This window comes from Biomphalaria glabrata, chromosome 3 (genome assembly GCF_947242115.1).
Source record: "Biomphalaria glabrata chromosome 3, xgBioGlab47.1, whole genome shotgun sequence".
Taxonomy (NCBI): Eukaryota; Metazoa; Mollusca; class Gastropoda; family Planorbidae; genus Biomphalaria; species Biomphalaria glabrata.
The window spans coordinates 30,196,484-30,215,677 of NC_074713.1; the positions used below are offsets into that span (position 1 = coordinate 30,196,484).

The window sequence follows — 19,194 nt, forward strand, 5'->3', positions numbered from 1 at the left end:
GCGGATCCTAAAAGATTAACCTCTGACATTGTCTTCTATGACAGAACTATACCATTACCATCTATATTTTTTTAGCTTTTTGATGTTTGCAATTCATTATGTAGTTCATTTAAATAGATATGATACATTGTCATAGCAAAATAAAGTCTTTGTTTCTTTATAAGTGTATTATTTTATTGAATGATGTGAAAAGTATATTGTACACAAGGAAGCTGATATTATTACTAAAAATATATACATATATACAAATTTTAAACATGAAATAAACAAGCTTATATTAATAAAATGTGCACACCAATTATTTCAAGTTGTCAGAGAAAAATTGATAAGTCAAAACAAACCAAAGTAACAACATTGTAAGAGGAAAACTATATAAATAAGGAAGTAATATTTAATATTTTTGGGCACTGATCTGTAGAAGTACATAATAAAAAAGTTTATATTAATAAATATTAATAAAATATATACACACCAATTTTAAATTTAAATGTTGCTAAAATTCATAATTCATAACAATAATTTGTCTTCTAAACAGCTACTTAAACAAAAAAAGTTATCTCCTTTTAGTTTCAAAGAGTCATAACACAATTTCAACTGAGCAACTTCTTCCAGAAGGCTAGCATTGCCTGGTTCCAAAGTATTTACCCTCATTAGAAGATTTGTAATAAAGTCTTCATTAGTTTGCGCAGTGACATCTCTAGTCTTCTCAATGGTGGTGTCCTGGGGTAAAAGAGGTTATCTAAAAGGAAACAAAATATATTTAAGTGTACAGTCAAACATGATCATCATAAAAATATTTACAATTAAGATAAAAAAATGTAAAACATAATTACTTAGATATTTCAAAACATTTACCTAAATTCATATTTGGTCTTTTTTCGGCTTGGTGTACTTTTGGAAAAAGAAAACTTGGTCGGCACAGCACCAGGCTTTAGAAGTCTGCGATCTAAATGGAATATATAATAATATAATGTATATTAGTTATAAAACAAAATTTATTTTTTTTCAAAATAATCTACATGTTTGTTTGTAAAATGTTTTACTTAATTCGGATGTTCCTTCAGAGTTGAAGATAATTACTTCCTAGTCCAAACCTCCCGCAGGACGACGGGGGATGGGAGCGGGCAGGGTTTGAACCCTGGACCATCGATAAGTCCGAACGATAGTCCAGCGCTCAAACCGCACGACCAGGCAGCCATCCTAGACCTATAGATCTATATACCATCTGAAAATAAGCCATATAAACCTAATAATACATATGAATAGGGAGGCCTACTGATTAAATATTAACATTAGATCCACTATTTTTTTCCTACTTGTAGGAATCTAAGTTGATATTAAATATACTACTACCGTACTAGATTGTAACTAGATCAGAATTTAGCAAATATTAATAGTAATAATAATAGGCTGTTTAGTATTATTTAAAGTCGAATCAACGCTAATAGAATTCTATAGTCTATATCTTAAAATAATTCTATAGATTGACTAGATCCATCTAGTTACTAGTAGATCTACTTCTACTAATTTCTAGTCGTCACTAATGACACTACATCTAGTCTAATCTAGAAATATGAAATATTCTATCTAGACTAGTTGTTTTATTATTTACATGCTCTTTAAATTTAATTTATAAACTTTGAATAATAATCAGATTTAAAAATCTAGGTCTAGATCTAATTCTGATTGTAAATTTAATAGAATTAGAATATAAAAAATATAGATCTAGAGTTCTAGAGTATTCTAGAAGAGTCTAGAATAGTAGAATAGGTCTACAGATTCAGATTATAGTTTTATACAGTATAGATTTGAGTAGATCTAGAATAATGTAGATTACTAGATCTAATTAATATTTTAAACTATTTTGTCTAGATCTAGATTCTCTAGACTTATCTAGATCTAGTCAATCTAGATTCTTATCATGTAGATCTAGATCTAGGCCATTTTTTTCTAGGCCTACTTGTCAAAGACTTAAATATCATCGTATTACTACTACTACTATTATATTAGTATAATACTTCTAGATCTAGAATATAAATATAGATTAGATCTAGATTCTATAGATTATAGATCTATTCTATCTACTTACTTGTAAAAGGCTGGTAAATAAAACAGTCCTCCTCAAAATGCTCTGAACATATTACAGAGTGTACACTTGCAGTGAAGTTTTTTCGTTTCAGTTTGACAACCCATTCTTTACATAGCTTTGGATTGTTCACAGGAAAACGATGAAAACCTTTTTTTTTTTTCCTTTCTTTTTTATGTTTATAATTATTAGTCAAATGCAACGCATTGCTTCCCCATCTTTCCAGTACTAATCTATACTATTCTATACACACAAGTGAATAGTTGATGGTTGTCACGTGACCGTACGTTTCGGTGAATGAGGCCCATTAAATAACTATAATGGCACCACTGTCAGCACTGACCACTGGTCAAGACAAAAGAGAGCTCAACGTGGTTCCGGAGCTAGCTATAACTGGTCAGCGCGAACATATCGGAGAGCATGACGTCACGCTAATTACCTAAAACTAAACTGGACTACTGATTTCCCTAATTTGTACCTAGGCGTACGCTATAATAAATCTAGCAAATTACTAAAGACACGGACTACACAACATTATATACCAAATTAAACAGCATTAAAAAGAGAGTCTTAAAAATTTAATTTTACAAAAATACAAAAAGGAAGATAAAAAGTTATTTCTATTCTAAACTCATATGGGGGCTCTATTATCTATACCGTTTACAGACCTGCACATAAACTGAAATTAAAAAATAACAACCAATCCAACACTAATGTCAAAGACATAAGCAGAACTAAACAGGGACAAAAAATAGGAAAGAACATCCACAGCTCTAAGACTAGTAAACTATTTTAAAAACTACTTTTCCTCTACGAGTAAAACACAAATAATAGAAAAAGACTAAAACTAGCAGAAAGTTATAAATAGCGGAAACTACAAAATACTCAGCAATGAACTATATAAACTAAAAAGACACTAAATTACAAACACCATAGCCCTGGCCTATATAAATTACAAATTAAAAAAAAGATAAAAATAGATAAAAATTAGATGTAGGAGCGCCAGCTCACAAATGCAAACGACAATCTTCAAATTCTAAGAGCATAGCTAAGGAAGATTTTGCTATAAAACCCCCTCTTCAATAAAAAAAAAAAAGCAAATTACACACTGAAAATGTTATGAGCGTAGCCAAAGGGGTTTTGAGTTTAAACCCCCCTCCAGTGGGGGTTGAAGCTAAAAAAAATACCACTTCAATATAAAAAAAAAAGTAACTTAAGCACTCAAAAATCTTTTAACGTAACAAAAGGGGTTTTAAGTTTAAACCCCCCTTCAGTGGGGTTTGAAGCTAAAAAATACCTCTTCTATAAAAAAAAAAAAGCAAATTACACACTAAAAATTCTATAAGTGTAGCCAAAGGTGGATTTGAGTTTAAACCCCCCTCCAGTGGGGTTTGAAGCTAAAAAAAATATCTCTTCAATATAAAAAAAAGTAAATTACACACTAAAATTCTTTGAGCTTAGCAAAGCCAAAATGGGGGGGGGGGTTGAGTTTAAACCCCCTCCTCCAGATGGCTTTTTTTTTAAAGTTTAAAACTCTTCCAGATGGATTTGAGTTTAAAATCCCCCTAAAGAGAGTTTTGAGACTTAAAACCCCCTCTTCAATATTATTCTAAAGCAAATTATACTCACCAAATTCTATGAGCGTAGCTAAATGGGGTTTTGAATTTGTTAAAAAAAAACAAAAAAAAACTCCAGATATTTTTTAGTTTAAAACCCCCCAACAGATAACTTTGACGATAAGACTTCCCTTTTCGATATAAAATCTAAAGCACCTAATTCCAAGAGCGTAGCCAAGAGAGGTTACACATTTCTACCAGAGGCTGGGCTGCATTAATAAAATGCAGTGGATAGTAATCTGCCGAAATTGAAAAAGGATAAATGTGGCTCAATTAAAATGGCTAAAATGGATTTTAGGAGTCAATTATAGAGATCGGGTCTCAATCAAGGAAATCCTAAACCATACTGGGAGTCGACCTCTTAGTAAGGTTGTGACAGAGCGTCGTATGAAGTTTGAGGGACATGTTCTCCGACAAAATGAATTACACATATTAAGAGTTGCGATGACATGGAGGCCATTACGAGGAGATAGCACACAGAAACATCCTAGTACAACTTCACACCACACTTTCATAGAGGTCCTCAGAGCAGGTGGGAAGAGGCTTCAAACAATGCTAGTGACAGGTTTTTGTGGAAGCAGATTGCCGCACAATGAGCCGAACGGCGCGGGAGGATCTAAGTCAGTAAGAATAGTACATAAGGTGTTTGAAATAAAACTTTTTAATAGCATAATAATGCATAATATGCACTTTTTGGCTTTCAATACCGGAAATAGTGCTTGGCGACGGGGTTTCGCCCCGCGATGGGGGAGCTCACAACGCTCCCCCAGACCCTATTGCTGGCAAGGGCATGGAGTCTAAAATTTTTCCACTAACTCTAGGAAGAACCTAATCTAGAGTGCAATAAATGTCTTCCGAAAGAATGAAAAGTCAGAATGTAATAAAGATTAATTATAATATCAGGTGACCGAGCCTCGCTCGGATGAATAATTTGTTAAGGATATATACCCGAAGTCATTTTGGTAATATTGTTCTAATTACGAAAATAAACGATCGGGTAAAGACTATCGATCCGAAGAGTTGCTTTTTTGTTCTGTCAGTTCTCAATGTAATTGTACATGGCGATTAGAATAGAAAGTCTCCCCAACAGTAGGCCTGTAGAAAACCACAGCTCACGTCTTAACGTTTTACATTGCTTCTTTCACGTAAAACTATTGGGCTATTATAGGCTTGGAAGAAAGTCTTTGCAGTGTAACTTCTAAAGTGGTTACTTTATGACATGTAATATTGCAATTAATATATTCATTATGGCTCTAAGACATGGACACTTTACAGAAAACAACTAAGACTTCTTGAGTGCTTTCACCAAAGATGCTTGCGCTCCATCATGGACATACGGTGGCAGAACCGCACTACAAACAGCGATGTCCTTGCCAACGCCGGTATGGACAGTATAAAGGGACTTCTTATGGTCCGATAGTTGCACTGGGTAGGGCACGTATCCCGTATGGGAAACGAACGTATGCCAAAGGGAGTATTTTTTGGTGAGCTAAAAGGTGGTTGACGTAACAGAGGCGCCCCATGGAAACACTTCAAAGAGCAGCTTAGGCGTCAACTTTCCTTGGCTGACATAGTAGAAAGCACCTGGTTGTATGCGACCTCCGAACTAGACAGCTGGATGTCACTCCCGAAGGCCGCGGGATACACATTTGAGACCAAAAGAAAATCTGCTGCCGAGGACAAATGCAGACGGCGAAAAGAAAATCTAAATTGACCACCTGCTGACAATGGTTATGCTTGCCCTGGATGTAGCAAAATATTTAGGTCACAGCTGGGGCTGCGCAGCCACGGGAAATACTGCATTCCTCACTAATCTTCGGACTCGAAGACAAGCCTTATTATTATGGCTTTAGTAAGAACCATCAAGTGTTGCAAAAATCTCTACGCTATAGTGTAAAACGTGCACCTAGTAACAAAGTAAAATCCCGCATTTTTTTCTAAGAGACTTAAAAATATCGCGTTAGTATTCTAAAGAAGCGTTATTGTGAGGCATCTCTGTTACTCCGACAACCTTTCAGCTTACTAAAAAAAAATGATTGCCAAAATATGTTCGTCCCCCATACGGAATAAGTGCCCTGCAAAATGTGACTGTCGGATTATAAGAAGTTCATAACATTTTGCTAGAATATGGCTGTTTGTATTGCGGTCTTTGGTGAAGTCGTTCAAGAAGTCTTAGTTGCTTTCTATGAAGTACTCACGTCTCAGATAAATATAGAGGAGCTGAGAGAATCACTGGTTGACACTGATTTTTGTAGACAGGCGGAGCGATTTATTTCGCCACACTCTCGCTTGGAGGCGTCCAAAAGCACGACTATCCCTGATCACATATCAACCTCTCTTTAAAGCAATGCGACATTTGATACTATGCTTCCCCGATAATGTGAAGTTATCTACCACTTTAAGGGATGTCTATGCGCGGTGATCTTTGGGCTGAGTAGTTTTTTTGGGGGTGACTTCTGGAACATGACTTCTATTTTACCGTGGTTTATAGGTTAACCAAAAAAAAAAAAAGCAGCAGCGTGATGAAAGTTCGTTGAACGCGAGCTGGATATCATCAGGGCCAGCATTAGGCCTATGCTGCCGCAGTGGACCCCGAAGGTTCAAAAGCCACGCGCTAATTCTAGGTGTAAATTATTGAATTAAACCATTATAATTTATAATAGGGTTCCCTTGTTTTCAAGGAGCACCTGGCACTAGCGGATCCAGAACTTTGGAGTGGGGGGGGGCGATTTTTTTCCAAACCCTAACCCTAACGCCCAGGAAACCCTAACCCTATACATAAACGTACGTACAGCATATATATATATATATATATATATATATATATATAATAATAATAAGCAGTATTTCTCAGTATTTTCTTGCATTCTTCACTGCAGAAACGCATTCTCCTGACATCTACAGCTCTTCATCCATCATTGGAGTTTGGGGCGAAGCCCCGACGCCAAAAGCGTTTTCTTGCATTTTTCACTGCAGAAATGCCTGCTCCTGACATCTACAGCTCACTATTCATCAGTGAATTTCGGGGCGAAGCCCCGACGCTTAAAGCGTTTTCATGCATTTTTCACTGAAGAAACGCATTCTCCTGACATCTACAGCTCATTATTAACCAGTGGAGTTCGGGGCCGCGACGCTAAAAGCGTTTTCTTGCATTTTCATTTTTTTTTTACATTTTGTAATTTCTTAACTATAATACAAAAAGAAAAATTATTGCTTTGTCCGATAAGGGAAAGGAGATGGCATGTATCGCCCCTCCCACCTTTTTCCTTTTATATTTACTAATCATAAAATTTGAGATTAGAGTGTGGTGCGACATAATATACAAATGGTTTCACATATCAATTATATAGATATTCAACTATTTTTGTTCACAAACTATGACTCCTTCATAAAAATAGGACCACTCCCCACTCAGAGGGCTAGAGCGGGGAGGGCAGTACCTGCAATCGCCACCCCCCCCCCTTTACCCCACGGAATCGGCCAAGATACCAGAAGGGGAGCGACATAATATCAAATTTATATATTAATTCAACTAATCTTGCTCACAAACTATGATTTCTCCTTAAAAGTAGGACCGCCCCCCCCCCACTCAAAGGGTTTAGGTGGGAAGGGCAGTAGAGGTTTCGCCCCCCCCCCACACACACCAATCGGACAACAGGGGAACGACATAATATAGAGATCGGTTAAAATATCAATAAGTTTTAATCATATAGATATTTAATTGATTCTTTTAGCAAGCTGTGATTTCTACAAATAAATTGGACCGCCCCCCCCCCACTCAAAAGTTTATGGTTGGGGGGGGGGCGGATTGATGCTATCGCCCCCTCCCGACCCCACCAAATCGGCCAACATACTAGAGGGGGGGGGGGGCGAAATAATCTAAAAATAGTTTGAAATAATTAGTATATATTATTAACATAAGTAAAATTCGTATACAAATTGTGTGACTTCTATACTAAAATTCGTTCGCCCCCCCCTTCGGGGGGGGGGTCGGTCGAGTGGGGGGGGGCGATCGCCCCTACCGCCCCCCCCCTGGATCCGCCAGTGGCTCCTGGAAATCTCCTGAAACTCATAAAAATGTCCTTAAATAGACACAATTGTCATTTTGGAGTGTCAATCAATATGGTAAACGCCAGTCCTAAGCGTGATATAAAAAACGGCATCGTCAGCTTTCATTTAATAAAAATGTAGGCCTAATGCAAATACGAATTTATTTTCTAATACAAAATCTTTTTTTTTCACTTATTATCCTTATCCCTACCCTTACTGGTCCGCGCGCAATCCATTTCACATAGGGCCCTGCAAATGCTAGGGCCGGCCCCGGTTGTGCAAGTAAGGCATAGATAAGCTGTGTTATTACCATTTCCTATGTTTTGGTATGGGGCAGTAGACTTCGAAGCTAAACACATTGCAATAATTCACCAGCAAAATAATAACAAAGTAAAAGCTACCTACGGGTGTAAGCAATTAAAGTGTAAACAATTTATAAAGTCTTTAAAACACATTAACTAATCATACATAAAGATATTTAATTTCATTATTTTTCTTCCATAATTTAATAATGGATCAATGTACAATAAGATGGTGCCCGAATGTTTAATTACGCCAATTGAATCATTAAAACTTTTTCTTGTTTGCGAAGAAATGTCTTCGTGTACTGCTGTGAGCCTAGTGACGTAAGCGGTGTCAAGTTTTTTTTTCCCATTGACGTCAAATAGAAAATTTCCATAAAAAATTCTAGCCAAAATTACTTTTTCGATAATGAGCCATTTTCAAACCGATATAACGGTCAACTTTGAGTATTCCCGATGTGGCCAATGAATTGAGAATTTTTTTTTTCTCACTATTATGCACATACCGTGAAGTTTTAAAGATATATACAAGAATTGCTCGCTTAAGAGTATAGGATACACACTCAAACATATATATATATATATATATATATATATATATATATATATATATATATATATATATACATATATATATATATATCATGGGCGTAGCCAGGGGGGGGGGGTTCTTGGTGTTCAAACCCCCTCCCCGAAATGAAATCTCCCCCCCCCCCTTCAGAGGTGGGGGGGAGGGAATTGGAATTTAGTAATTGATCTTTTGCTTTGATTTTGTTTATTTTGGGTGACATTTTAATACTATACCATCACTTGCCCCAGCGCAGCCAATGGGTTTTGAGTTTAAAACCCCCTACCAGAGGGGTTTGAGTTCAAAATCCCTACCAGCGGGTTTTGAGTTTAAAACCCCTTACCAGGTTTTTTTTGCAGTTAAATCCCTCTCTTCTAATAACAAAACAAAAAAAAAAAAAAAAGGAAACGACTATCCCCAAATTCCAAGAGCACATTTAAGGAAGATTTTGATTTTATAACCCCCTATTCAATATAAAAAAAAAAAGCAAATTACACACTCAAAATGAGTGTTTTGAATTGAACCCCCACCCTATCCTCTTCAGTTGGGTTTGAAGCTAAAAAAAATACCTCTTCAATATAAAAAAAAAAGCAAATTACGCACTCAAAATGTTATGAGCGTAGGTAAATGGGTTTCAACTCAGTTTTGAGTTTAAACCCCTTTTAGCGGGGTTTGAAGGTAAAAAATACTTCTTTAATATTAAAAACAAAGCAAATTATACACTCAAAATTCTATGAGTGTAGTCAAAGGGGTTTTGAGTTTAAACTCCCCTCCAGTGGAGTTTGAAGTTAAAAAAATTACTCTTCAATATAAAAAACGTACTCAAAATGCTATGAGAGTTGCCAAAAGGGGTTTTGAGTTTAAACCCCCTTTCAGCGGGGTTCGATGCTAAAAAAATACCTCTTTAATATAAAAAAAAAGCAAATTACACACAAAAATTATTTGAGCGTAGCCAAGCCAAGCCAATTGGGGGTTTTGAGTTTAAACCCCTCTCCTACAGTTTGCTTTTCTTAAAAGTTTAAAACCCCTTCAGATGGTTTTGAGTTACAAAAAAATTCTAAAGCAAACTACAGTTACCAAATACTATGACCGTAGCTAAATTGGATTTTGAATTAAAAAAAAACAACTCCAGAGATTTTTTAGTTTAAAATCCACAACCGATGATTTTGACGATAAAACTTCCCTTTTCGATATAAAATCTAAGCAAACTACAGTCACCTAATTCCAAGAGCGCATTTAAGAGAGGTTACACATTTCTACCAGTGGCGGGGCTCCATTAATAAAGTGCTTTGAAAAGTCATCTGTCGTAATTGAAAAACACTACATGTGGCTCAACAAAGATGGAAAAGATAGATTTTAGGAGTCAGTTATAGAGATCGGGTCTAAATCAAGGAAATCCTATGCTGAATTGGGAGTCGACCCCTTAGTAAGGTTTTGACAGAGCGTCGCATGAGGTTTGCGGCACATGTTCTCCGACAAAATCAATTACGCATACTTAAGGGTTGCGATGACATCTTAGTACAACATAGTGCCAGTAAGGCAGCGAGAATAGCATTTGAGGTTTTTGAAATAAAACTTTTTAATAGCAGGAAAATTTACTGTTGATACCTCAGAACATTCATTTTGTTGGCTTTCAATACCAGAAATAGTGCTTGGCGTTGGGGCTTCGCCCCGCGCTGGGGGAGCTCCAAACACTATTTCTGGTATTGAAAGACAACAAAATGCATATTCTGAGGTATATATATATATGCCTTTTCCTGCTATTAAAAAGTTATATTTCAAAACCTAATGTGCTAATACCTCAGAACATTCATTTTGTTGGCTTTCAATACCAGAAATAGTGCTTGGCGTTGGGGCTTCGCCCCGCGCTGGGGGAGCTCCAAACACTATTTCTGGTATTGAAAGACAACAAAATGCATATTCTGAGGTATATATATATATGCCTTTTCCTGCTATTAAAAAGTTATATTTCAAAACCTAATGTGCTATTCTTACTGACTTAGACCCTCCCGCGCCGTTTGTCGTCAAGCTGTTTCCACAAAAATCTGTCATTGGTAGGCCTAATGTCCGAAGCATCTTCCCACCTGCTCTGAGGACCTCCATGAATGTATAGCGCCAAGATGTACTAGGATGTCATTATGCGTAATTCATTTTGTCGAACCTGTCCCGCAAACCTCATGCGACGCTCTGTCACAATCTTACTAAGGGGTCGACTCCCAGTTCGGCATAGGATTTCCTTGATTTAGAACCGATCTCTATAAACTGACTCCTGAAATCTGTCTTAGCCATCTTTGTTGAGCCACATTTAGTGTTTTTTTTTTTAATTTCGGCAGATGAATTTTCACTGCACTTTAATAATGGAGCCCCGCCACTGGTCGAAATGTGTAACCTCTCTTGAATACGCTCTTGGAATTAGGTGACTGTAGTTTGCTTTATATCGAAAAGGGAAGTTTTACCGTCAAAATCATCTGTTGGGGGTTTTAAACTAAAAAATCTCTGGAGTTGTTTTTTTTTAATCGAAACTCCATTTAGATACGGTCATAGAATTTGGTGACTGTAGTTTGCTTTAGAATAATATTGACGATAGAGGTTTTTCGCCTCAAAACGCTCCGTAGGGGGATTTTAAACTCAAATCCACCTGGAGGGGTTTTAAACTTAAAAAAAAAAAGCCATCTGTAGGAGAGGGGTTTAAACTCAAAACCCCCAGTTGGCTTGGCTACGCACAAATAATTTTAGTGTGTAATTTACTTTTTTTTATATTGAAGAGGTATTTTTTAGAATCAAACCCCTCAGAACCAAAACTTCTTTTGGCAACGCTCATAGCATTTTGAGTGCGTAATTTGCTTTTTTATTTACATTGAAGATGTATTTTTTAGCTTCAAAACCCGCTGGCGGGGGGTTTAAACTCAAAACCCCTTTGGCTAAGCTCAAAGATTTTAGAGTGTGTAATTTGATTTTTTTATATTGAAGAGGTATTTTTTAGTTTCAAACTTCACTGGAGGGGGGTTTAAACTCAAAACCCCTTTGACTACACTCATAGAATTTTGAGTATAATTTGCTTTGCTTTTAATAGTAAAGAGGTATTTTTTATCTTCAAACCCCGCTGAAGGGGGGGGGGTTAAACTCAAAACTGAGTCATTTAGCTACGCTCATAATGCGTAATTTGCTTTTTTTTTAATATTTAAGAGGTATTTTTTAGTTTCGAACCCTACTGAAGGAAGGGGGCGGGGGTAAACTCAAAACCCCTTTGGCTACGCTCATAGAATGTTGAGTGTGTACTTGCTTTTTTATATTGAAGAGGGGATTTATCGTAAATTTTGGAGATAGGGTTAAAATCAAAATCTTCCTTAAATGTGCTCTTGGAATTAGGGGATTGTCATTTGTATTATTTTGTTTCGTTTTATAGAAGAGGGGGATTTAAGTGCAAAAACCCCTGGTAGGGGGTTTTAAACTCAAAATCCCTTTGGTTGGGGGTTTTAAACTCAAAACCCCCTTGGCTGTGCTGGGGCAAGTGATGGTTTAGTTTTAAAATCTCACCTAAAATAAACAAAATCAAAGCAAAAAATCAAGCAATAAATTCCGATTTCATTTCGGAAAAGGGGGGGGGGGTAAATTTACTTATGTTTGAGTACTCCCGTCTCATAATTATTATTTTGCAATTTTTAGATACATAATCTAGAAAGATCTAGATAATCAATCTATTTAAATGTACATAAGATGATCAAAATCATCATGAATTATTTCGATCTAGGATTTTTGAAACATTATCTCAATGAAAACAAACAGGAAATGGCTTTGTTTCATGTATTTGCGTGAATATCCGAGAAATGATTTTGCATTATTTCTTAACTTTAAAAACTAAAGATCATTACTTTTCTACAACAGAAAAGATTGATTGACTCCCCTTAGCGCTTAAAAGAGTTTATGTACATAAAAATCTCTATATATATAGGTTTGTGAATCGATCAAACGCGGATAAGAATGTATTTCCGGTTTCCAGTCTAGTATAATATATATAAGTCTATGGTCTGACACTTATATAACTTTTATGTGCAGCAACTTAGGCTACACTACTTGTATATCGATTGTCACTCACACTTCAGTATCGGCCCCACGTTACTTTATTTTACTAAATTTGACCTGCCTTTTTAAATAGGATGAATAATGAGCTGTGGTTGTCAGGAGAATGTGCGTTTCTGGCAGTGAAGAATGCAAGAAGACTCTTGGCATCGTGGCTCCACTGGCAAGGGAAAGGCCACCAACGTGATTTTTGTTTTGAAGTTTGAGAATCACTGTTCTAGTTGTAATATGACCACTTTTTGTTATTGTTATATATAGCCTATAAATATATATATCGGCACAATTTGTGTAAATAAATAGCACTGAACATTTAATTTTGTATCTTACTCAATCATTCCCTAAGACACAATACACGCGGGTCGTCACAACCTTTGCTTAGCGTTTCCATAAAGAGGTCTCTTATTTTTTGTTTACAAATATATTAGTCAGTATCTGTAAATATATTTACTTAAACGGAATGTAAATTAAAAATCATGATTCATAAGATAGTTTTTTTTTTTACTTAACACATTGCTTTATGCAGACTGCACCAACATTGCTCGACAACTGTGCTGATAAGAATTTGTCCATACAGTGGACGGACCATATTTTCAACAATAGCATGACATGTATGCTATTTATTTTGTAAAACCACAACTAATTTGACACTATACTGTCTAAAAACAAAACAACTTTCTAAGGCAGGCAGAAAACATGGTTATAAATCTTTCTGTGAAAAGTTAAATTCGACTATGTCGTTGGTCACTCATAATGACAGGTTTCTATTGCAATGAAGCTAATCAATAGATCAGTGCGCTATATATGAAAGAAAGATCTATTCTGGAAGATATATTCCACAAAGTTCAATGGACATACATACATACAGAACTGAAATGAACAAAATTTGCCTTGGCACATCACATATATTTATTTTTCTTAATATAAAAATGCAAAACTTTTCACTATTTTAATCAGCAAGATTTTTTGAGCCAGTAAACAAATTGTTTTAATATGCAATAATCTTTTTTTTTGTTTTTAAATAAAAGCACAACTTATTAAGTAGCATACTATGTTAAAAGAATGAAATGAAATTTTTTTTTTTTTTTCAAAAACTCAAAATCAGGTGATGATTTTAAATGAGAACATTTGACTGCTTCTACCATGTGAACTATTACAAGTAGGAATAAGCATTTCTTTGTTTAAGACTACACTGCAGCAAGAAAAACAACTCACTCTTTAGATATAAACAGGGAGTGAAAATACATGATTTTAAGACAAAGACTGTACATTTTACCATCAAATTCAAAACTTTATTACACTGGTACACTAAGAGAAAAATGCCAAGAGACAGATGAAAAAAAAAGGCAGACAAAATAAATGCTGCAAAATGTCTTAAAAGTAAATGTTATAGACTAGCAGGGAAAATATCAGTCAAATATTTAGGGTAGAAAAAAAAAAAGACAAGGACTGTATTTTCAAGACATCTAAATGTAGAAAAGTTTTTCTCCTGTCATGTTGTTATTTACAGTTTTACTAGAAGAGTTGAGCTATTGATGTACTATTGTTTTATTATTTATAATGTTATTAAGTAAATATTTCACCCAGTCAAAACTTATTTGTTGGATATAAACTTATCTGAACATTCTAAGATTTATTTCTTTTTAAATGTAGGAATAATATATAAATTAGCTAATTTACATATTTTGAATTTGTGTGTTCAATATTTCAAAACAACAGACAATAATATGATACAAAACAAAAAATTGTGTATACATGATCAACTCAAAACATTGAAATGGATAACATTTATCACATGATGGAATTTGAAAATAGTGCACCATAAAAATTGGCATTTGGCTACAAATAAATGAGAAATTATGGAAACAGTTTTAGAACAAATTCATTTGACATTCTAACTCCAAAAAAGATGAACTGTTTTAAAAATGTGGTTTTAACAAACATTTACTACAAATAATAGTTGAGCAAAAAAAAAAAATGTTTTAGAATCATCTAAATTTATGTTTTAAAAAAAATACTTCTGCTTTAACCAAAAAAAACAAAAGAATAATTTCATTTTTAATTTACCAGAGTAGGAATACTACAAACAAACCTTGCAATAAAATTGTCCATAATTTCTTACTAGTTACAAATAAGATGACACTACACCAAGGATAGAAGTACAATTGTTGAGACATGTTAAGTGACTGTACTAACATTTCCAATAGTCATTTTTTTTTTATTCCTGGCAAGCAAAGATTTAATGCAAAGGAGAATGAAAAGTAGATTGATCACAAATTGGTACTTGATAAAAACAGTGACTATAAATAAGCTAAAGCTGGTGCAGTGATGGTGAAAACCCTGTGCAATGAAGGTTACTTCAGGTTAATTTATGGTTAACATTTAATCCAGTTGGAATAACGATTCACTCTAGTTCACAGCATACAAACATATATTCAAACAAATTACTAAGCGAGTATTGTTTACTCATTGGGATAGAGAAATAACACTCTTTCAGAAAAATAAAAAGCCATCAAATGAATTCAACAACCATCAATGACAACATAGCCCTAAAAATCCTATAATAAAAAGTCAACATTTAAATCATCAGTACAAATTGACAGAAACTCCATTAATTCCCTGCATAAAACATGAGGTCTCAAAACAGAAAATTCTATTACAGGCATTAGCTCCATTTAGACAATCTAAATGTCTTATCATTTTGCTTTTAAAAAAAATGATATTATAAAATTACTAATTGAAATAGCCAAGCAGACGTTCCATTAAACATTTATATTACATTTTGATCAACATAATTATCATACACCGAAAATTGTTTCCTATTCTTCTGACGTAATCTGGCCAAGCACTGCAATGCCTATGTAAATGGATGATCTTGCTAACTGCTGATAAGATCAACTTAATTACTGTGACTTGTCCTTCTTTTTCAAGAATGGCAGTTTACTCTGAATACTAAAAAAAAAATTTAATTACATTACTAAATGTCTCACTTAAGAAGAAAAATATACTTTTATTGAGACTTAATTCATTCAACTAATGGTACACATTTAAGCAAACTTAACCTTCTTAAGACGACACGTCCAATCTATCAGCTCAAGGCTATTTAGTGAAAAAGGCGAAGCGGCCAATCTATTGGTTGCAATGTTTCCAACAACAAGATTGGCTAGCCAGTGTTTGTATCAGCCAATCAGAATAGTTCTAACTATTTTTACACATTAGTAAACTGTAATGATGGCTTCCTTCGCTGTTTTTATACGATAATTTGTTTGTATTGATTTTTTAAATTTAGCTCGTGACAGGTGAAAAATTTAACGTCAGACGTGATATTGAAAGAAGCAAACTGAATCTGATTTTATTTACTTTGATATCCCTAATAAAAATCAGGGCAGTATTGAGGAAAGCTTTATAACTAAGTTTAGATCTAGATCTAGTATAATGTTGATGATGTCTATTCATGGTAACATGGTTTAGAGTTAAGGCTGAGGAGCTGGATAGAGAAGACCCATATGAGCCCCAAGGGATTAACACCCTGTAGACTGTTTTATGCTTTTTTTTTTTGTAACAATCAATTAAGTTCAGATGTTTGTCAGAGAGACTAATAAATATGAGGCCAACTTTCTGTCCATCAAACAGCTCACAATAGGATCCCTGGGTCATAAATGGTCGGCTGTCACAGTGGCCAACATGAAGGTGTTTGTTTCCATGGTACCTGGGAGGGTGGGGGTAAGAAAAGTAGTAAAATAATGCGACTAAAGCGTCTGAAGGGTCTCCATGGACCTTGTTTCCCTAAACAACAGTATTAGGACTTATTTAGCCTAAAACTCTTTAAAAACTCTTACCTTTTTAATTGTGTTCTGTTTTGAAAAAATTTGTTTGGAAATTTTTGTGCATAAATTATGCAAATTAGCTTTTAATAAATGTTAATATTTCAGATGGATTCTATAAGATTGTATTAGTTCATTCATTTCTCTTCAATAATATATATCTAGGTCTAGGTAAAGTAATTAGTTAATTTGTTAGGAATTTTGTTTGTAAGAGAAGTGCTTAGTCTGGAAATAGTGCTCCATCTTTATGGCACAAGACATGCTCAAGCTAGTAGCTTCACCTTGGAATGATTTTATGGTCATAATGCCTCTAATGTTGTATGATTCCACAATAGCATCAAGAGGAAATTCATTCAAAAGAATGGGAATTTTAGTGACTTTAGACTTAAAGTTTGCAAGAATTTAGCATTTCTTTCTTTTTTTTTTCAGACAATTCTTTGAAGAATTAGCAATTAAAGCTTTGGCATCCTCCACACTCAATATTCATAAAATATTTTATAAGATTTTTTGTTCAGACAGATAACCCTAATTAGCTGTTGAACTTGCTTTTACTACAGAAGCAGGATTATCTGATATAGATTTACTCGTTATATCTTATATAACAGATATATAATACAGACGTTACTTCAAAAAAGAAGATGATTATGTCCTACCCATCATGCATATTAACCAATGACCTAAATTTTGCTAAGTCACTGGTTTTCCTGGCTGGATGCATATTCCATTATTGGCCTAACCAAGGTTAATAACATTTTAGTTTTATGTTCTTATTTGATGTATAGATATTTCTCTTAATAAACCCTAAGGCTTTATTTGATTTTTTGATAGCTTCATCAATATGGGGATTCCATGACAGTTTTTCATTTATTATTACACCTAAGTATTTTGCATTTTTAGTCTATGTTACTGGTTTACCATGAATAAGATAAGTGGAATTAATTTGTTTTAGTTTTTTTGTTACTCTTAATAACTGCAATTTTTCTGGGTGGAAAGACATGCTCCAATTTGATTCCTATTTCTGTAATTCATGTAATTCTCTTTGTAAAATTTCTGTATCTTGTGTTGTTTTTATTTATCTATATATTATGCAATCATCTGCGAATAATCTGACTTTTGTTAAATAATTAATGCAATTTGGTTAAATCATTTATGTAAATTAAAAATAGTAGTGGACCTAAGACTGTTCCTTGAGGTACACCTGAATTTACTGTTAAAGGTTTTGATTTAGAGCCATTTATTATTACAGTTTGTTCTCTCCCTAACAGAAAATCCTTAATCCACTGATGCAATGGACCATCAATGCCAAAATATTTTTATTAAGATTTATTTATTCTGGGTTCTGATGCTTCACGTTGTTTTAAAAAACCACGAAAGAGATATGTTGAAGGAGAGCACTATGGATCAATAATTTTATGCTTTTTTTCTGCATAAGAAAAAGCTTTTTTTTTTTTGCAAGCACACTCAACCTTGAATGTTCCTGATTTTAATCAATGAACTGAGGCTTTCATAAGTGTTAGGGGCCTCTGCACAGTGTCTTGTTTAGATAAGTGCAAACCTAGGTAACACCCAAACAGTCAAATCAAATAACATAGGCGGCGAAAGGCCATTAATGCTAAGATACTCGACACTTATGAAAAATGTTGAATAATACTTTAATATGTAATGAAGGGAACCATCATGTCGTTAAGCTAAACCTCCGTAAACCGTCAGAGAACTAAAATCTGCCTCTAAGACTTTGGGCAGAAGTTTTGACAGGTCCAATAGTTACCAGCATATATAGAACATATGGTCATTATTTATGGCATCATTGTCTAATCTAGGTGTAAATCTAGATCTATTTTACAAAAACACTACCCATAAGTAAAAAATACTCAAGATATTGTTTGATGCTCATTTTTGATTATGTGCCTTAAGTATTCTACCTGCAGGTTTTAAAATATTTCTTGACTTGTATGTGTGTAGCATTAAAAGAAACATCTAAAACTTACATAGTGATAATATTATTCACTTGTGCTTTAGCCAGACCAATATAATTATCAATCTGAACCTGAAAGATTACAAATATTAAATGTACAATTATTTACTTTAAATAATATTTTTAATAAAAATATTTTAACAAATTTTCTTTTTTAACCAATAAGTCTATAATTTTGTATTAATTAAATATCAATATTATTAACAAATAAAAATATGAAGTACCTGATATGTTTCATACACTTTAGGAACAGTGAAAAGAAGAACAATATCTGAAATAGTTATTAAATATTTATTACAAAACTGTGTACAACTAAAAACTATTACTATAGAAGTTAGAAAAAGCCAAATAAATAAGCCTCACTAATAAAAAACAGAAAAATTAATAAGTTGATAATGGCTGGCACTTATTACAACCTGTTAAAACAATCAATCATTCTGTGATATTAATGTGCATGTCTAAAAAATGAAAAAAGAATTTAAAAAATTGAACAAATCAATTATCAGATTTTGTAATTTTTGTTTTACATTTTAACAACATAAAATAGTTTATATGGTACTAGCTGATAACTGTGCTAAACTACAGTTGAAACAAGTATATATATATATGTTTAATTTTCCTGGACTATTCGTAAACCCATCAATAAAAAGGCCTGCATTACAACACTCCCTATGTAATGCGGACCTTTTTATTGAT

At 34.1% G+C, this 19,194-nt stretch overlaps 1 protein-coding gene across 5 annotated transcripts in view; it reads right to left on the minus strand.

The window, feature by feature from the left end:
• Window positions 1-14,129: 14,129 nt before the first annotated feature.
• Window positions 14,130-19,194, minus strand: part of LOC106057084 (reticulon-1-A-like) — a 47,477-nt gene continuing 42,412 nt past the window's right edge. For all 5 annotated transcript variants that reach the window (XM_013214132.2, XM_013214134.2, XM_013214133.2 and 2 more), the window contains 3 exons: window positions 18,723-18,769; window positions 18,512-18,570; window positions 14,130-15,651 (listed from right to left, as the gene is read on the minus strand). In XM_013214132.2, coding sequence (XP_013069586.2) covers window positions 15,603-15,651; window positions 18,512-18,570; window positions 18,723-18,769 — 155 coding nt within the window. In that variant the 3' untranslated portion in view covers window positions 14,130-15,602. The remainder of the gene's footprint in view (window positions 15,652-18,511; window positions 18,571-18,722; window positions 18,770-19,194) is intronic.